General features: G+C 45.0%; 1 protein-coding gene across 1 annotated transcript in view; it reads right to left on the reverse strand.

Moving 5' to 3' along the window:
* ccdc57 (coiled-coil domain containing 57) overlaps positions 1-20,455 on the reverse strand; it is a 32,780-nt gene extending 12,325 nt beyond the window's left edge. Inside the window, exons 1-11 of the mRNA XM_029764986.1 lie at positions 20,284-20,455; positions 19,740-20,001; positions 19,443-19,574; positions 10,327-10,435; positions 7,775-7,876; positions 7,504-7,661; positions 7,329-7,403; positions 7,011-7,211; positions 6,113-6,271; positions 5,737-5,899; positions 4,869-4,979 (exon numbers count right to left, since the gene is read on the reverse strand). Of these exons, the coding sequence (XP_029620846.1) occupies positions 4,869-4,979; positions 5,737-5,899; positions 6,113-6,271; positions 7,011-7,211; positions 7,329-7,403; positions 7,504-7,661; positions 7,775-7,876; positions 10,327-10,435; positions 19,443-19,574; positions 19,740-19,999 (1,470 nt within the window). The 5' untranslated portion in view covers positions 20,000-20,001; positions 20,284-20,455. The remainder of the gene's footprint in view (positions 1-4,868; positions 4,980-5,736; positions 5,900-6,112; positions 6,272-7,010; positions 7,212-7,328; positions 7,404-7,503; positions 7,662-7,774; positions 7,877-10,326; positions 10,436-19,442; positions 19,575-19,739; positions 20,002-20,283) is intronic.
* Positions 20,456-20,593: the final 138 nt, after the last annotated feature.

Below are 20,593 nucleotides of genomic sequence, written 5' to 3' on the forward strand. Positions count from 1 at the left end.
CGACTGAGTGAAAAATGATACTCAGATTCTGCTTATTAACAATTCAAAATGGGGTAGCAACCTTTTCAGGAAGCCATAAACACCAGACCTTTGGCCCTTGGCCAATAGGGTGTCCCGTTTCAGACACTCTATATACACAGTCGGTAGGAATCGGCCCTAACTATTGATCCAGAGTCAGATACGGTTCCATCATCTTGATGGTTAAGGCTTGGATAGAATATGAGTTACGGATAGGATGGACTGATCCTAGATCTGTCATTAGAGACAACTTCTACCTACTCTCGCTCCCTCTGCAGAAACACCCAACAAGCATGCGGCACAGTCTTCAGGCTATATGGGTACCAAAGATTAACGTAGAGTGACATTCTGTCAGTACTACAATGCTCAGGTGGCATTTATTGAGATGACTCATGTACTAGAGGCAGCTCTGCAGGGTAGTCACTAGCTAGCACAGCTACAAAGTCATCAAATCTGATTTTAAACCTAACCCTAACCACACTGCTAAACTTATGCCTAACCCCATCTAGTGGAAATCGCTCAGCTATGCCTACAGGGCAAGATTCATACCAATAAACGTCAACCTGCCTAAAATGCAGCGATGAGAGTTTAAATCAGTCTTCCGTGATCAAAATGTGAAAAAGGTGTCGAGGAGGCCTGAAATTAGATAATCTGTGGTTGTAGTAGGTTTTCAACAAACAACAAACTATCAGTTTGAGAAAAAGTAAACTTTGTCACAGTCTCCCCCTACATCCATGTATCTGACGACACTACTGTACATTAAATGGGTCTCTTTTCCACCACCATCAAGTTGATAGATACAGGAGATCCTTGAAGGCTGGTATGTGAGGATGACATGGTCACGATGATATAATTTACAGGACGTATGGATGTCAGATGTATATAACGCAGTAGCGTGGAACACGGTAGCGGTTAGCTTCATAAACTCAGCAACATTCCTCTGTTGGTTCAATGGCTGGAATGGAATGGAATCAATGGAAGAGAGTCAAACATGTTGTTTGCATGTGTTTGATGTGTTTGGTACCGTTCCATTGATTCCATTCCAGCCATTACAATGATCCGTCCTCTTATCGCTCCTCCCACCAGCCTCCATTGATGTGTAGTTATACTGTAACTGTCTGCAAACTCAGTGATGTTTGTGAAAGGCCCTTTGAAAAGGCATTTGTCCCTCAGATATCTAGGTCCAATAAGCTGACAAAGGATAGCCACTCTTGGGAACTAAATGAAAGTTCAAGTTCATACCCAACACATTTTGGCATTAAAGCCTTGCACAGGGTGCAGGGTAAGTGCCATAGAGCACACAAAGACAGGCATGTTTGTCAGGCAGACAGCCAATATGAAAGGGCATCAGACCACTTGGGCTGCTCAAGGAAAGGGCACCTCCTAAAAAAGGCTGTGGACAGGACCAGAGCCCCCCTCTAGGAATGGAGGGGCATCATAAGGGTAGAGATAACACTCAAGTGTGTGTGTGTGTGTGTGTGTGTGTGTGTATGCGTGTTGTTGTGAGCAAGAGTTCATTTGATGGAATGGGAGAAGTCGCTTTAGATAAGAGAGGAATCTGGGCATTGAAGAAAGCCAAGTAACTTCAATGAAGAATGGAAAACAGAACAGTAGAACCTTTGAATAAAGGAATAATAAACTATTGAATGGAGAACAGAGAAAGTATTAACTGATAGAAAACAGAAAATAATGAATGAAAGAAATCTGTGAAACAATGTTTTCTGAGGTCAAAATTAGGGTACTATTTCTGGAGTACACCCTGAAAAAGGGCCCCTTTGAAGAAGAGGAAGAGTAGGACAAATAAAGGAGAAGAGGGTCCAGTATCCGATTAAGTTCAGACCAGGAAGCTCAGTAGCACCAGGCCAGGAGGAGGAAGAGGAGGGTATAAACTAGAGGTCGACCGATTAATCGGCATGGCCGATTAATTAGGGCCGATTTCAAGTTTTTATAGCAGTCGGTAATCTGCATTTTTTTGGGGTGCCGATTATGGCCGATTACATTGCATTCCATGGGGAAACTGCGTGGCAGGCTGACCACCTGTTACGAGAGTGCAGCAAGGAGCTAAGATAAGTTGCTAGCTAGCATTAAACTTATCTTATAAAAAACAGTCAATCTTCACATAATCACTAGTTAACTACACATGGTTGATGCTATTACTAGTTTAACTAGCTTGTCCTGCGTTGCATATAATCAATGCGGTGCCTGTTAATTTATCATCGAATCACAGCCTACTTCGCCAAACGGGTGATGATTTAACAAAAGCACAATCGTTGCACGAATGCACCTAACCATAAACATCAATGCCTTTCTTAAAATCAATACACAGAAGTATATTTTTTTTAAACCTGCATATTTAGTTAAAAGAAATTCATATTAGCAGGAAATATTAACTAGGGAAATTGTGTCACTTCTCTTGCGTTCATTGCACGCAGAATCAGGGTATATGCAACAGTTTGGGCCGCCTGGCTCGTTGCGAACTAATTTGCCAGAATTTTACATAATTCTGACAATGTTAAGACATAACATTGAAGGTTGTACAATGTAACAGCAATATTTAGACTTAGGGTTGCCACCCATTCGATAAAATATGGAATGGTTCCGTATTTCACTGAAAGAATGAACGTTTTGTTTTTGAAATGATAGTTCCCGTAGGGGTTTAATGGCCTGTGCCATTAAACACAGCCCGTCTGGTGTTCAACCTTCCCAAGTTCTCTCACGTCACCCCGCTCCTCCGCACACTCCACTGGCTTCCAGTTGAAGCTCGCATCTGCTACAAGACCATGGTGCTTGCCTACGGAGCTGTGAGGGGAACGGCACCTCCGTACCTTCAGGCTCTGATCAGTCCCTACACCCAAACAAGGGCACTGCGTTCATCCACCTCTGGCCTGCTCGCCTCCCTACCTCTGCGGAAGCACAGTTCCCGCTCAGCCCAGTCAAAACTGTTCGCTGCTCTGGCACCCCAATGGTGGAACAAGCTCCCTCACGACGCCAGGACAGCGGAGTCAATCACCACCTTCCGGAGACCTGAAACCCCACCTCTTTAAGGAATACCTGGGATAGGATAAAGTAATCCTTCTAACCCCCCCCCCCCCCCCAATAAAGATATAGATGTACTATTGTAAAGTGGTTGTTCCACTGGATATCATAAGGTGAATGCACCCATTTGTAAGTCGCTCTGGATAAGAGCGTCTGCTAAATTACGTAAATGTAATGACCAAAGGCTCGTATTTCTGTGTTTATTATATTATAATTAAGTCTATGATTTGATAGAGCAGTCTGACTGAGCGTTGGTAGGCAGCAGCAGGCTCGTAAGAATTCATTCAAACTTTACTGCGTTTGCCAGCAGCTCTTAGTAATGCTTGAAGCACAGCGCTGTTTATGACTTCAAGCCTATCAACTCCTGAGATTAGGCTGGCATTACTATAGTGCCTATTAGAACGTCCAATAGTCAAAGGTATATGAAATACAAATGGTATAGAGAGAAATAGTCGACACGTCATAATTCCTATAATAACTACAACCTAAAACTTCTTACCTGCGAATATTGAAGAACTGGGAATATTGAACCACCAGCTTTCTTAGCTTTTTTACATGGCACATATTGCACTTTTACTTTCTTCTCCAACACTGTGTTTTTGCATTATTTAAACCAAATTGAGCATGTTTCAATATTTATTTGAGACTAAATAGATTTTATTTATGTATTATATTAAGTTAAAATAAGTGTTCATTCAGTATTGTTGTAATTGTCATTATTACATACACACACACACATATATATATATATATATATATATAAAAAATTGGCCGCTTAATCGGTATTGGCTTTTTTTGGTCCTCCAATAATAGGTATCAGTATCGTTGGTGAAAAATCAGAATCGGTCGACCTCTAGTATAAACCAGATAAGCCGTATAACTTTGGCAATTAATCAAATGGATAGAGTCCTGTGTCAACAGCCACATGCTTTGGTAATAGGGGTGGTGTTGACAGGAGCCGAGGGCTGTTTAAAGGCTACCACTCCTGGCCTGGTAACAGCTCATTTTCTCTGTCTCTATTTCTCTGTGTCTGTCTCCCATAGTCTATCACTCTCCCCCCACTCCTGGCAGTCTGCCCTTATGATCAGTGGTTTGGCTGTTGTCTGTTAGCTTGGTCAGAATGTGAAAGCGTAAGGGTGGCTGTAGTCTGTTGGAGTGGTATAAGGGCTGTCAGAATGTGAGAGAGAGGGTGCAGCCATTCTGTCAGAAGGCTGCACTATTTAAAGACCTTTACATGCTCAAGACTAACCACCAGCCTGGAGACAGGGGTGAGGGGATACCGTATCAGTCATGCCCCCCCAAAAATCCATCTCTCACACCCAAACTCCACTCCTCACCATGCTTCTGCCTATCGCCCTAGTCCCTTTCTCTCACTATCCAGGACACATGTGGGGCTCCTGCTGTTCTTCAGAATAGCTGTGGTATCAAGGGCTAGGGTTTCTTGGGTAAAGTCAGTTCCTTCCCCTTCTTACCCCCCCCCACACACACTCTAGTTCCCCACTGTACTGTAGTCTAACACCCTACTCCAACTCCCACTACAAGTGGGATTCAAGTGCTATTTTTAGAATAGCTGTTGTAACAACACTGGTTTGTGGGGTGAAGGGGTTAGTAACACTGAACATTTCTCTTTTGCACACAGAAATAGATCCGCAGTAGGACATCTAGGTATTATTATCATCTCTTTCTGTCTCTCTCATAACAGGCCTGTCTTGTCACTGTAACCCATCACTCTCACCTTTAACTCTGTGGCAAGTAGTTACAGCTCCAACATGATTGGACGACATCCCTCCCCTGTGTTTTAGTTGGTCTCTCACCTGTTCTCTGATTGGCAGACCCAGGGCCTGGTCTCTCTCCTTGGTAACAGTGTGCAGTAGTACCGCCATGTCCTGTAGTTCTCTCTCCTTCTCTCTCAGCTCTGCACTAGCCTGAGGTCAACAGGAAATACAGAATCACAATGAACTGATGATGAGGAGAGGCCTCTACCGATCTTGACCATATCTTTCCACCTCGACTTGCACTGGTATATGGGCTCACTGGTATTATACAGTGGTGAAAAGTACTTAATAAAAATACTTTAAAGTACTACCTAAGTCATTTTTTTGAGTATCTGCACTTTACTATTTATATTTTTGACAACTTTTACTTTACTACATTCCTAAAGAAAATGATGTACTTTTTACTCCATACATTTTCCCTGACACCCAAAAGTACTCGTTACATTTTGAATGGCTAGCAGGACAGGATAACGCTCAAATTCAAGCACTTAAGTGAATATTCCTGCTCATCCCTATTGCCTCTGATCTGACGGACTCACTAAACACAAATGCTTTGTTTGTAAATTATGTCTGAGTGTTGGAGGGTGGCCCTGGCTATCCGTAATTAAAAAACAAGAACATTGTACCTTCTGGTTTGCTAAATATAAGGAATTTGAAATTATTTATACTTTTAATACTTATATATTAGCAATTACATTTACTTTTGATACTTAAGTATATTTAAAAGCAAATACCTTTTAAACTTTCTCAAGTAGTATTTTACTGGGTGACTTTCACTTTTACTTCGAGTCATTTTCTTTTAAGGTATCTTTACTTTTACTCAAGTATGACATTTGGGTACTTTTTGCACCACGGGTACTATATACCCGTATATGAGTACACCTGTATGAGGAATGGAGAGTCTCACCAGGTCTCTGGCCTGTGTCAGGCCCTGTATTAACTCTTCACTGTGCAGGTAATGTTCAGTCTTGTTGTCTTCGCAGCGTCTCTGCCACTCCAGCTCCAACTGGATTCTTCTCTGCTCTAGAGCTTTCTCTCGCTCCACACCCACAAACAGCTGCTGCTTGTACCTGGGATACACATGCAAGCAAGCACGCTCTCTCACACACACACACACACACACACACACACACACACACACACACACACACACACACACACACACACACACACACACACACACACACACACACACACACACACACACACACAGTGTTAACACCTGAGACATACACACATATACAAATAACCCTTTTACCTGCAAAAAAGACACACAAACCAACCTTTCCGTCTCCCCCCTGCTCCGATCAAGTTCGGTCCGTAATTTGCTTTCTATCTCCTGCAGGGCTAGCAGCTCTGTGTCCTTAAAAACCGTCTCCTTAGAGATCTGAGTGATGTACGTGTCCCAGCCACTACGAGTCGTCTCCAGCTCCATACGAAGCCTTCACAACACAATAACACACAGGTTGAAGTTGTTGCACCAAAACAACACTAAAATGTTCACCTCCTTTTATTAAGAATACCTTTAACATCCTGGAGGTGAGCCATGAATCTATTCAGTGTTGTTGTGTTACAAAATGGTAGCTGTGTTTTGCAGCAACAGGAAAGGTGAATTATTACGTGGATTATAATGAATGTACATTTTTGTAGGGGTTGATTTCAAAGTGGAAATTACAGACTTCAAAAGCCTTTTTAGACCTCAAATACACTACAAGTTTAGAATTTCCTGCATTGCAGGAAAGTTCTCCTGCAACAGGGTGATCAAATTAAGATCCTACACCTGTATATTTTCACTGTATATTGTAAAGAGTAATTTATGAACAAAGTGTGATGATGTGATATGATTTCTAAATGTTCTGTGTGTTTCATCCCTTTAAGAGAGCGCCTCGGAGGCTCTTTTTCCTTTCACACATTGTTACATAATCACTGCTTTCTGACAGACAGCTTCAGAGTAATGTATGCCACACACTGTCTCACACACTCCCTCTCACTCACTGAGCATGTGCAAACACTGTGATCATCCAGGGCTTTGGACCAGAGACACACACTTAAATAAAGCACATACACACTCACCCAGAAAAAACAGACAGTTAGTGCAGAACGTGCAAACACAACACACACACACACACACACACACACACACACACACACACACACACACACACACACACAGTGTTTCACCTGTCTATCTGTTGATCTCTCTCTCGCAGTGTTTCCTCGTGGTCTCTCTGGGTCCTGTGTGTGTGTGTTGCCATGGCGTCCAGTTTTGACTGTAGCTGACCGGTATGTGTCTCCGCCTGTCGTAGCTGTTCTCTGTGAGCTTCCCGTAACGCATCCAGCTGAGCCTCTCTCTCACGCACTCCCCGGTCCATTTGCTCATGCCTATAGATGAAAACAATAAAAGACTCACCATTAGACTACCATTAGTCTAGGACTACTGCTGATAGGCTGGTAGTTTGTCTTTGCGGTCTTCTGTTGAATTTGTACAGTAGGACGCACTTCTTGTTGTAGACTTCCTCCTCTCTCTTCCTCTTCGTCTGTAGAGCTTTTAGTTTGTCCACTAGCTCCTTTATCCTGAGAAATGACAATCACATTTTATCTAAGACATGGGAAATTATGGGAAATAACGTTGGCATGAATAATTCTAAGTCAACGTGGTAGGACACACACACACCTTGCGTCCTTGACGGCAGTGATGTCCTTTATCTCCCAGTGTCTGTGCTGTAGCTGTGTGTGTGTGTGCTGACAGAGATCCTCTGAGGCCTTCAGGGCCTCCACAGCCTGAGCCTGGGCCTGGGAGTGGACCTCTGTTTCCTTAGAGAGCAGCTTCACCTGGGGAGAGGCACACACACACATAAAGTATCAGCACATATCTTCCCATCCATCTCAGCAGTTTTACCTAAGGTAGGTAAACACACACATACATACACACACCTGCTCCTTACCCTGAGTTCGTGAGACAGGACCACAGCTCTCATCTCATCCATCCTCAGGTTGAACTCATGCTCTCTCTGCCTCATCTCATTATCAAAGTCTGTCATCATCTCCTGAACATGTGAGGGATAGAGAGGATGATGAATTCCTGATGAAGCTTCCAAATATCCCAGACAGACATCCCTGAAAGGTATATTTCCAGCTGACCTATTCCAGACGCCATACACAGAGCCAAAACTAGCAGACAAGCCAGCCTCATTCATCACAGCAGGTGTTAGCACCTTCTCTCCTTACGTTACAGATTTGGGTGGGGCCGTGGGGGTTATCACACACAAATTCACACACACACACACACACACACACACACACACACACACACACACACACACACACACACACACACACACAGTCAGACTAACACACACATACAGTGCTGCTCAAAGGGGGGTATTCTCTCTAGAGATCGAGTGACACAGCGAAGAGCCAGGACAACAGCCAGCAGCAGGACACGCTGCATGCCAGAGTTTAGACTGAAATACCACACTCACACAAATATGCTCAAACACAAACATGTACACATAAAAACACACACAGAGGTTTAGCAGGCAGTTGGTATAGTATTAGTATTTTAATAGGATCCCCAAGGCAGCAGATACTCTTCCTGGGGTCCAAACAGAGATAAAACATCACATCAAACAAAACATTGTGCATTATACAAATTTACATTGCTCCATTATTACATAATAATCATGTGTGAGTGTGGAGTGTATGTGTCTCTTCACAGTCTGCGTTGTGCCGTGAGGTGTTGTTTGATCTAAAACATTTTTACTGCTAGCTTGAGGTTAAAGAGTTCCATGTAGTCATGGCTCTATATAGTACTGTGCATTTCCTAGCCTCTGTTTTGGACTTAGGGACTGTGAAGAGACCTCTGGTGGCATGTCTCGTGGGGTATGTATGAGTGACTGAGCTGTATGTTAACCGTTTGAACAGACGGTTTGGTATTTTTAACACGTCAATACCTATCACAAAGACCAGTAGTGATGCAGTCAATCTCTCCTCTACTTTGAGCCAGGACAGATTGATATGCATGCTGTATAAATGAGACCTCTGTGTACATTGCTCTGACGTTGCTCTGTTCTGAGCCAACTGTAATTTGCCTATATACTTCATTGCAGCATTTGACCATGTCAGCTTACAATCTAGGGTTTCACCAAGCAGTTTAGTTTTGTCAACTTGGCCAATCGCCACATTATTCATTACTAGATTTAGATGAGGTTTAGGGTTTCACGAATGATTTGTCCCAAATACAATGCTTTTAGTTTTTATATATATAAAAACTAATAAAAAATGCAAATTAATTACTTAAAAATCATACAATGTGATTTTCTGGATTTTTGTTTTAGATTCCGTCTCTCACAGTTGAAGTGTACCTATGATAAAAATTACAGACTTCTACATGCTTTGTAAGTAGGAAAACCTGCAAAATCGGCAGTGTATCAAATACTTGTTCTCCCCGCTGTATATATATATATATATATATATATATATATGACTAGCTTATTACTAGCAACACTTTCTAAAACTGACTACAGCTATTTGTTAAGGGTTGCAGTGATTTCACTTCCTGTGGTAGCTGACGTGTATAATGTTTAGTCATCTGCGTACATAGATTCACACAGGCTTTATTCAACGCTAGTAGGTCAATAGTAAAAAAATGTAGAACAGTTGAGGGCCGAGACAGCTGCCTTGAGGAACACCACACTCTACCTGGTTAATGTTAGAGGCTTCCATTAAAGAAAACACTGACTGTGTTCTATTAGATAGGTAGCTCTCAATCCACAATATGGCAGAGGATGTAAAGCCATAACAGATACATTTTTTCAGCAACAGATTATGATCGATAATATCAAGTCTAGCAATACAGCTCCCACAATCTTATCAATTTCCAATCATCAGTCATTTGTCTCAGTGCCGTACATGTTGAGTGCCCTTCACTATAAGAATCCTGAAAGTCTGTTGTTAATCTGTTTACAGTGAAAGAACATTGTATCTGGTCAAACACAATTTTTCCCAAAAGTTTACTAAGGGCTGGTCTAATGGTGATTTACTATTTTAATCAGGGTAAATTAACTGCGTTTTTGTCCAGACTGTAATTGTAAAGATATCGCCCATCTGGCTGATCTGGTTTAAATGTCTTGTCTGCATGTGGTTTCCACAGGGAAAGGCGACTCTTCTGTTAAAATTAGAGAAGAGTGGCCTACCACTGCACCCTCCCACTTCCCGTATATTTTTTATTTTATTTAACCTTTATTTAACTAGGCAAGTCAGTTAAGAACAAATTCTTATTTACAATGACGGCCTACCCCGGCCAAACCTTAACCCGGACGACGCTGGGCCAATTGTGCGCCGCCCTATGGGACTCCCAATCACGGCCGGTTGTGATACAGACCCTGGTTAGATTCCAGGCTGTAGTGACGTCTCTAGCACTGAGATGCAGTGCCATAGACCGCTGCACCACTTGGGAGCCCCATAAAAAAGCCCCTTGCCAAGTGTGTGTGTGTACCTGCTTCTGTAGAGCCAGCTCTCCCTCCACCTCCTGGACCCTGCGTTGGAGATCTCGTTTCATCCCTTCGTACTCCGCTCTCTGCTTCTGAAGGTCCCCAGCCTGACCGCTGAGTCACAGAAAGATGACACACACACACACACACAGAGTCACACACCAGACCCTGAAGCCATCATGACATTGGCAAATACACACACACAGGGTGCAAAAGCCATCATGGCATCAGGAAATACACAGACACCAGTCACTGAAACCACCACGACACTAGATTACCTCTCAAAGTTGAGAACACGGAGGCACCATGGAGAGGACTTCACATATTTCAGGCTAAGTGTTTTGCCTGCTATGAGGCTAAAAGAGTTACACAGTTCAAATCACTTACATTTTAGTTATTCAGTAGACAGTCTTATCCAGAGCGACTTAAGAGTAGTGATTGCATACATTTGAATACTTATTTCGTACTGGTCCCCTGTGGGAATCGAACCCACAACGCTGATGTTGCAAGCGCCATGCTCTACCAACTGAGCTACACTGGAACCGAGTATGCAACAGAGCCACATACTGTAGTGAAATAATAGCAAAAGCTTAATAATAATTCAAATTTAACTTACAGCCTACAATATAAACCGTGCACTAAATGCCATATACAGTGACTTCAGAAAGTATTCACACCCATTTACCTTTTCCACATTTTATTGTATTACAGCCTGAATTTAAAATTCATTAAATTTAGATTTTTGGTCTCTGGCCTACACACAATACCCAAAAATGTCAAAGTGGAATTATGTATTTTCAACCAAAATGTTTTACTAATGAATTACAAATGAGAAGCTGAAATGTCTTGAGTCCATAAGTATTCAACCCCTTTGTTATGGAAAGCCTAAATAAGTTCAGGAGTAAAAATGTGCTTAACAAGTCACATAATAAGTTGCATGGAATCACTCTGTGTGCAATAATAGTGTTTAACATGCTTTTTTAATGACTACCTCATCTCTGTACCCCACACATACAAATAAATGTAAGGTCCCTCAGCTGAGCAGTGAATTTCAAACCCAGATTCAACCACAAAGACCAGAGAGATTTTCCAATGCCTCGCAAAGAAGGGCACCTATTGGTACATGAAGAAAATAAATGTCAAAAAATAAACCAGACATTGAATATCCCTTTGAGCATGGTGAAGCTATTAATTACACTTTGGAAGGTGTATCAATACAAGCATTCACTACAAAGATACAGGCGTCCTTCCCAACTCAGTTGCCGGAGAGGAAGGAAACCGCTCTGGGATTTCACCATGAGGCCAATGGTGACTTTAAAACAGTTACTGAGTCTAATGGCTGTAATAGGAGAAAACTGAGGATGGATCAACAAAGGCATTGTAGATACTCCATAATACTAATGTAATTGACAGAGTGAAAAGAAGGAATCCTGTAGAGAATAAAAATATTCCAGCCTCCCGAGTGGCGCAGTGGTCTATGGCACAGCATCACAGTTCTAGAGGCGTCACTACAGACCCGGGTTCAATCCCAGCCTGTGTTGTGACCGGGAGACCCATGAGGTGGCGTGCAATTGGCCCAGTGTCGTCTGGGTTAGGGGAGGGCGGGATGTCCTTGTCCCACTGCGCTCTAGCAGCTCCTTGTGGCGGGCCTGGTGCATGCATGCTGACTTCGGTCGCCTTTTGTACAGTGTTTTCTCCAACACATTGGTGCAGATGGCTTCAGGGTAAGTGAGCAGTGTGGCTTGGCGGGGTCGTGTTTCGGGGGACGCATGGCTCTCGACCTTTACCTCTCCCGAGTCCATATGGGAGTTGTAGCGATGGGACAAGACTGTAACTACTAATTGGATATCATGAAAAAGGGGTAAAAAGTACCAAAAAAGTATAAATATTCCAAAACATGCATCCTGTTTGCAATAAGGTAATAAGGTAATACTTTGCTAAAAAATGAACTTTTTGTCCTGAATACAAAGTGTTATGTTTGGGGCAAATACAACACATCGCTGAGTTCCACTCTTCATATTTTCAAGAATGGTGGTGGATAATAACAAATAATGTTATTATTACCATGTTATTGGTATGCTTGTCATCGGCAAGTAATAGGGAGTATTTTATGATAAAAATAAATGGAATAGAGCCAAGCACAGGCAAAATCATAGAGGAATACATGGTTGACTCGGCTTTCCAACAGACACTGGGAGACAAATTCACCTTTCAGCAAGACAATAATCTAAAACACAAGGCCAAATATACCAAGACGACATTGAATGTTCCTTAGTGGCCTAGTTACAATTTTGACTTAAATCTGCTTGAAAATCTATGGCAAGACTTGAAAATGGCTGTCTAGCAATGATCAACAACCAACTTGACAGAGCTTAAAGGTGTGCAAAACTCTTAGAGACTTACCCAGCAAGACTCACAGCTGTAATCACTGCCAAATGTGATTCTAACATGTATTGACTCAGGGTTGTGAATACTTATGTAAATTTGATATTTCTGTATTTAAATTAGAGGTCGACCGATTAATCGGAATGTCCGATTAATTAGGGACGATTTCAAGTTTTCATAACAATCGGTAATCAGTATTTTTGGCCAACGATTTGCAGATTTTTTTTTTTACACTTTTAACTAGGCAAGTCAGATTAAGAACACATTCTTATTTTCAATGACGGCCTAGGAACGGTGGGTTAACTGCCTTGTTCAGGGGCAGAACGACAGATTTTTACCTTGTCAGCTCGGGGATTCATTTTTGCAACCTTCCGGTTACTAGTCCAACGCTCTAACCACCTGCCTTACATTGCACTCCACGAGGAGCATGCGTGGCAGGCTGACTACCTGTTATGCTAGGGCAGCAAGAAGCCAAGGTAAGTTGCTAGCTAGCATTAAACTTATCTTAACATAATCACTAGTTAACTACACATGGTAGATGATATTACTAGTTTATCTAACGTGTCCTGCGTTGCATATAATCGATGCGGTGCCTGTTAATTTCTCATCGAATCACAGCCTACTTCGACAAACGGGTGATGATTTAACAAGCGCTGTCGTTGCACCAATGTACCTAACCATAAACATCAATGCCTTTCTTTAAAATCAATACACAAGTATATATTTTTAAACCTGCATATTTAGTTAATATTGCCTGCTAACATGAATTTCTTATAACTAGGGGAGTTGTGTCACTTCTCTTGTGTTCCGTACAAGCAGTCAGGGTATATACAGCAGTTTGGGCCGCCTGGCTCATTGCGAACTGTGAAGTCCATTTATTCCTAACAAAGGCCGTAATTAATTTGCCAGAATTGTACATAATTATGACATAACATTGAAGGTTGTGCAATGTAACAGGAATATTTAGACTTAGGGATGCCACCCGATTTATACGGTTCCGTATTTCACTGAAATAATAAACGTTTCGTTTTCGAAATGATTGTTTCCGGATTAGACCATATTAATGACCAAAGGCTCGTATTTCTGTGCGTTATTATATTATAATTAAGTCTATGATTTGATATTTGATAGAGCAGTCTGACTGAGCGATAGTAGGCAGCAGCAGGCTCGTAAGCATTCATTCAAACATCACCTTCGTGCGTTTGCCAGCAGCTCTTTGCAATTCTTCAAGCATTGCACTGTTTATGACTTACATTTACATTTACATTTAAGTCATTTAGCAGACGCTCTTATCCAGAGCGACTTACAAATTGGTGCATTCACCTATAATATCCAGTAGAACAAACACTTTACAATAGTGCATCTAAATCCTTTAAAGGGGGGGGGGGTTAGAAGGATTACTTTATCCTATCCCAGGTATTCCTTAAAGAGGTGGGGTTTCAGGTGTCTCCGGAAGGTGGTGATTGACTCCGCTGTCCTGGCATCGTGAGGGAGATTGTTCCACCATTGGGGTGCCAGAGCGGCGAACAGTTTTGACTGGGCTGAGCGGGAACTGTGCTTCCTCAGAGGTAGGGAGGCGAGCAGGCCAGAGGTGGATGAACGCAGTGCCCTTGTTTGGGTGTAGGGCCTGATCAGAGCCTGAAGGTACGGAGGTGCCGTTCCCCTCACAGCTCCGTAGGCAAGCACCATGGTCTTGTAGCGGATGCGAGCTTCAACTGGAAGCCAGTGGAGAGAGCGGAGGAGCGGGGTGACGTGAGAGAACTTGGGAAGGTTGAACACCAGACGGGCTGCGGCGTTCTGGATGAGTTGTAGGGGTTTGATGGCACAGGCAGGGAGCCCAGCCAACAGCGAGTTGCAGTAATCCAGACGGGAGATGACAAGTGCCTGGATTAGGACCTGCGCCGCTTCCTGTGTGAGGCAGGGTCGTACTCTGCGAATGTTGTAGAGCATGAACCTACAGGATCGGGTCACCGCCTTGATGTTAGTGGAGAACGACAGGGTGTTGTCCAGGATCACGCCAAGGTTCTTAGCACTCTGGGAGGAGGACACAAGGGAGTTGTCAACCGTGATGGCGAGATCATGGAACGGGCAGTCCTTCCCCGGGAGGAAGAGCAGCTCCGTCTTGCCGAGGTTCAGCTTGAGGTGGTGATCCGTCATCCACACTGATATGTCTGCCAGACATGCAGAGATGCGATTCGCCACCTGGTTGTCAGAAGGGGGAAAGGAGAAGATTAATTGTGTGTCGTCTGCATAGCAATGATAGGAGAGACCGTGTGAGGATATGACAGAGCCAAGTGACTTGGTGTATAGCGAGAATAGGAGAGGGCCTAGAACAGAGCCCTGGGGGACACCAGTGGTGAGAGCACGTGGTGCGGAGACAGCTTCTCGCCACGCCACCTGGTAGGAGCGACCTGTCAGGTAGGACGCAATCCAAGCGTGGGCCGCGCCGGAGATGCCCAGCTCGGAGAGGGTGGAGAGGAGGATCTGATGGTTCACAGTATCAAAGGCAGCAGATAGGTCTAGAAGGATGAGAGCAGAGGAGAGAGAGTTAGCTTTAGCAGTGCGGAGAGCCTCCGTGACACAGAGAAGAGCAGTCTCAGTTGAATGCCCAGTCTTGAAACCTGACTGATTAGGATCAAGAAGGTCGTTCTGAGAGAGATAGCAGGAGAGCTGGCCAAGGACGGCACGTTCAAGAGTTTTGGAGAGAAAAGAAAGAAGGGATACTGGTCTGTAGTTGTTGACATCGGAGGGATCGAGTGTAGGTTTTTTCAGAAGGGGTGCAACTCTCGCTCTCTTGAAGACGGAAGGGACGTAGCCAGCGGTCAAGGATGAGTTGATGAGCGAGGTGAGGTAGGGGAGAAGGTCTCCGGAAATGGTCTGGAGAAGAGAGGAGGGGATAGGGTCAAGTGGGCAGGTTGTTGGGCGGCCGGCCGTCACAAGACGCGAGATTTCATCTGGAGAGAGAGGGGAGAAAGAGGTCAAAGCACAGGGTAGGGCAGTGTGAGCAGGACCAGCGGTGTCGCTTGACTTAGCAAACGAGGATCGGATGTCGTCAACCTTCTTTTCAAAATGGTTGACGAAGTCATCCGCAGTGAGGGAGGAGGGGGGGAGGGGGAGGAGGATTCAGGAGGGAGGAGAAGGTAGCAAAAAGCTTCCTAGGGTTAGAGGCAGATGCTTGGAATTTAGAGTGGTAGAAAGTGGCTTTAGCAGCAGAGACAGAAGAGGAAAATGTAGAGAGGAGGGAGTGAAAGGATGCGAGGTCCGCAGGGAGGCGAGTTTTCCTCCATTTCCGCTCGGCTGCCCGGAGCCCTGACTTCAAGCCTATCAACCCCCGAGATTAGGCTGGTGTAACCGATGTGAAATGGCTAGCTAGTTAGCCGGGTGCGCGCTAATAGCGTTTCAAACGTCACTCGCTCTGAGACTTGGGAGTGGTTGTTCCCCTTGCTCTACATGGGTAACGCTGCTTCGAGGGTGGCTGTTGTCGATGTGTTCCTGGTTCGAGCCCAGGTAGGAGCGAGGAGAGGGACGGAAGCTATACTGTTACACTGGCAATACTAAAGTGCCTATAAGAACATCCAATAGTCAAAGGTATATGAAATACAAATCATATAGAGAGAAATAGTCCTATAATTCCTATAATAACTACAACCTAAAACTTCTTACCTGGGAATATTGAAGACTCATGTCAAAAGGAACCACCAGCTTTCATATGTTCTCATGTTCTGAGCAAGGAACTTAAACGTTAGCTTTCTTACGTGGCACATATTGCACTTTTACTTTCTTCTCCAACACTTTGTTTTTGCATTATTTAAACCAAATTGAACATGTTTCATTATTTATTTGAGGCTAAATTGATAGTATTTATGTATTATATTAAGTTCAAATAAGTGTTCATTCAGTATTGTTGTAATTGTCATTATTACAAAAAAAAATTAAAAAATCGGCCGATTAATCGGTATCGGCTTTTTTGGTCCTCCAATAACCGGTAACGGCGTTGAAAAATCATAATCGGTCGACCTCTAATTTAAATTTCAATAAATTTGCCAAATTTTCTAAAAACATGTTTTGCTTTGTCATTATGGGGTATTGTGTGTAGATGGGTAAGGGAAAAAAACACAATCCAATTTGAATTCAGGCTGTAACACAACAAAATGTGGAATAAATCAAGGGGTATTGTAACGGCTGTCGTCGGAAGAAGACCAAGGTGCAGCGGAGTTAGTTTTCGCCATATTTAATACTTGAACGGAACACTATACAATTACAAAACAAGAAAAAAAAAGACAGCCAAACAGTACTGACAGCTAACACACTGAAAAGAAACAATTACCCACAAAACCCCAACGGAAAAACATGCACTTATGTGTGACTCCCAATCAACAGCAACAAACTTCAGCTGTGCCTGATTTGGGAGCCACACACGGCCCAAAACAAAGAAATACAAACACATAGAAACAGAACATAGAACGCCCACCCAATGTAACACCCTGGCCTAACCAAAATAAAGAACAAAAAACCCCTCTCTATGGCCAGGGCGTTACAGTACCCCCCCCCAAGGTGCGGACTCCGGCCGCAAAACCTGACATTGAAGGGGAGGGTCTGGGTGGGCCCTCTTACGGCGGCGGCTCAGGTGCGGGACGTAGCCTCTGCCCCACCCTTGACGTCGCCCTCTTAGGTGGCGCACCTGGCCGCGCCGAAGGTCTGGTGGGCGACCCTGGCTTCGCCTAGCTGGCGGGCGACCCTTGTTGCGCCCGGCTGGCGGGCGACCCTTGTTGCGCCCGGCTGGCGGGCGACCCTTGCTGCGCCTGGCTGGCGGCGATGGCTGCGCCCGGCTGGCGGACGACCCTGGCTGCGCCCGGCTGGCGGGCGGCGATGGCTGATCCGGGCAGACGGGCCACTTTGGCTGATCCGGGCAGACGGGCCACTCTGGCTGATCCGGGCAGACGGGCCACTCTGGCTGATCCGGGCAGACGGGCCACTCTGGCTGATCCGGGCCACTCTGGCTGATCCGGGCAAACGGGCCACTCCGGCAGCTCCGGGCCACTCCGGCAGCTCCGGGCAGACGGGCCACTCTGGCAGCTCCGGGCAGGTGGGCCACTCCGGCAGCTCCGGACAGGTGGGCCACTCCGGCACGGCGGGCCACTGGCAGATCCGGCTCAGGATTCACCAGGCTGGGGAGACATGAAGGAGGCCTGGCTCTGGGCGCAGGCCCTGGACTGACCAGGCTGGGGAGACCCGCTGGAGGCCTGGTTTGAGGAGGCGGCACAGGAGAGACCAAGGTGGAGGGATCCACCGGAGGACTGGTCCTTGGAGGAGGCACAGGCTTGACCAGGATGAGGAGACCCACTGGAGGACTGGTCCGTGGAGGAGGCACGGGCTTGACCAGGATAGGGAGACGCACTGGAGGACTGGTCCGTGGAGGAGGCACGGGCTTGACCAGGATAGGGAGACCTACTGGAGGACTGGTCCGTGGAGGAGGCACGGGCTTGACCAGGATAGGGAGACCCACTGGAGGACTGGTCCGTGGAGGAGGCACGGGCTTGACCAGGATAGGAAGACATGCAGGAGGCCTGGTTCTGGGCGTAGGCACAGGACGTGCAGGGCTGGGAAGACATGCAGGAGGCCTGTTTCTGGGCGCAGGCACAGTCTTCACCAGACAACCAGCACGCACCTCAGGACGAGTATGGAGAGCTGCCTCAGGAGACATAATTTCCACGACACGCTCCGTAGGGCGAATGCCGTGCCTTATGCACCAAACTAGCAGCTCTCTCATCTCTCTCTCCTTTAATCTCCCCATTAACTCCTTCACAGTCTCTGCCTCGTACCCCTCGCTCACCTCCAATGTCAACCCGACTGGCTCTGGTTCCGACCTCGGCTCTGCCGACTGTCCCGTGTGCCCCCCCCAAAAAATTATTGGGGCTGCCTCTCGTGCTCGTTGCGCTCTCTCTCCTCCACTGCTTGGTCCTGGTTTGGTGGGTAATTCTGTAACGGCTGTCGTCGGAAGAAGACCAAGGTGCAGCGGAGTTAGTGTTCGCCATATTTAATACTTGAACGGAACACTATACAATTACAAAACAAGAAAAAAACCAACAGCCAAACAGTACTGACAGCTAACACACTGAACAGAAACAATTACCCACAAAACCCCAACGGAAAAACATGCACTTATGTGTGACTCCCAATCAACAGCAACGAACTTCAGCTGTGCCTGATTTGGGAGCCACATACGGCCCAAAACAAAGAAATACAAACACATAGAAACAGAACATAGAACGCCCACCCAATGTAACACCCTGGCCTAACCAAAATAAAGAACAAAAAAACCCTCTCTATGGCCAGGGCATTACAGGTATGAATACTTTCTGAAGGCACTGTAAATCCGCATGCAAGTTCCCTACTGGATCCTCCTGTCTAAATATAACCCATACAGATGGGCCTGGTGAGTTACAGTGGGGATAAATGTGGGGCTGGGGCATCATGTAATGTGTACAACAATCTAGGGTACTCATCAGCCTTAATAGACATCTTTGTTTGAGACCAGAGGCCGGCATTCTTCTCTCAGCATGTTCGTTAGGCTGTCCTCTAACTACAGTCAGTCAGTGACAATTACTGGGAAACAGTGTGGGATAAGAAGCCCCCCCAAGAGCTTTGTTAGTGTGAGTCTTTTGAATTGGAATAAAATTGGGGCAACCATCCCACCTGTACCCCACTCCCCTGCCCTTAACCCCACCCCACTCACCTCTGGAGCCTCTCTAGCTGCAGCCTGTGTTCGGCAGCTCTTTGCTGGCTGTGTCTCACCTCCCTTGCCTCACTCTCCCTCTCCTCCTGCAGCTTGGCTATCTGGATACGTAACTGACTCAACTCCTCCTGCCTTCAATAAGGAAAGTCACATGTTAAAGCTAGAATAGTCCTCTCAGTGACAATAGTCAATGTTTTCCAGGGGGTCATGGGATACATAACAAATAATACAACAATACTCTCTCTCACACACAATGTTAAAAGGGGTTTATAAAATACATTTGATTGAATGATTGACCTGGCAGTCTCTATGGCCTGTGCGTGGGCTGCCATCGCGTCATATCTCTCCAGCTCTCTGTCTCTCTCCTCCAACACCGCCAGGTTAAAGCAGAAGTCCTCCCTGAGCTGCTGGAAGCGTTGCCTGAGGAGAGAGAGCTGTTCCTGGGCATCACGGAGGGACAGATCCTGCTGCTGGACCCGTAGGGTCTGGAGCTCCTTCCACTCTTTCTCCTTACATGCCAACTGGGTGTCCAGGTCAGTTCCATCATTAGCCTGCATGGCTAGAGAACACACACACATCAAAGTCTAGAGGGTCAATGCACATACTGCATCATGAAAACACATTACATTACATGACACACACACACAATTTCCGAAATGAAAGCAGACGTTGCTCGCTAGGTAACGCGTTAGCTCGTACGTAGCTTACTTTAGCTAACGTTACATTACCGTTAGGAGGGCTAAACTAGCAGCTGGTTTTCTAACGCTAACGTACCTCGGCAGCATGCAACTAACTAATGTCGCTCTTAGATGAAAGAGTTGTTTAGCTATAGATGTATTACCGATTGCGTTGAACACTTTCTTAAAATGCTAATTTGACTTCTCCCGCTCTCTTCTGTGAATTGGCATGTTTCTATGGAAACCCCAGCGTTGTCCGTTTGTGTAATTCGTCCGTGTAGAAAATGTGTTTGTGAAGAACGAAAAGTAAAGTATTGCCCACAATGACGAACAAAAAACACTGCAAAATGTTATAATAAAAATGTTTATATACAAACTTGTTTAGGTCTTTAATGGGTTTAGATGACTGTGCATTGCTGTGTAATGTAATGTATTGTTATAACAAATGTATGCAAAGCATTCACCATACTTGGA

This window comes from Salmo trutta, chromosome 10, assembly GCF_901001165.1.
Source record: "Salmo trutta chromosome 10, fSalTru1.1, whole genome shotgun sequence".
NCBI lineage: Eukaryota > Metazoa > Chordata > Actinopteri > Salmoniformes > Salmonidae > Salmo > Salmo trutta.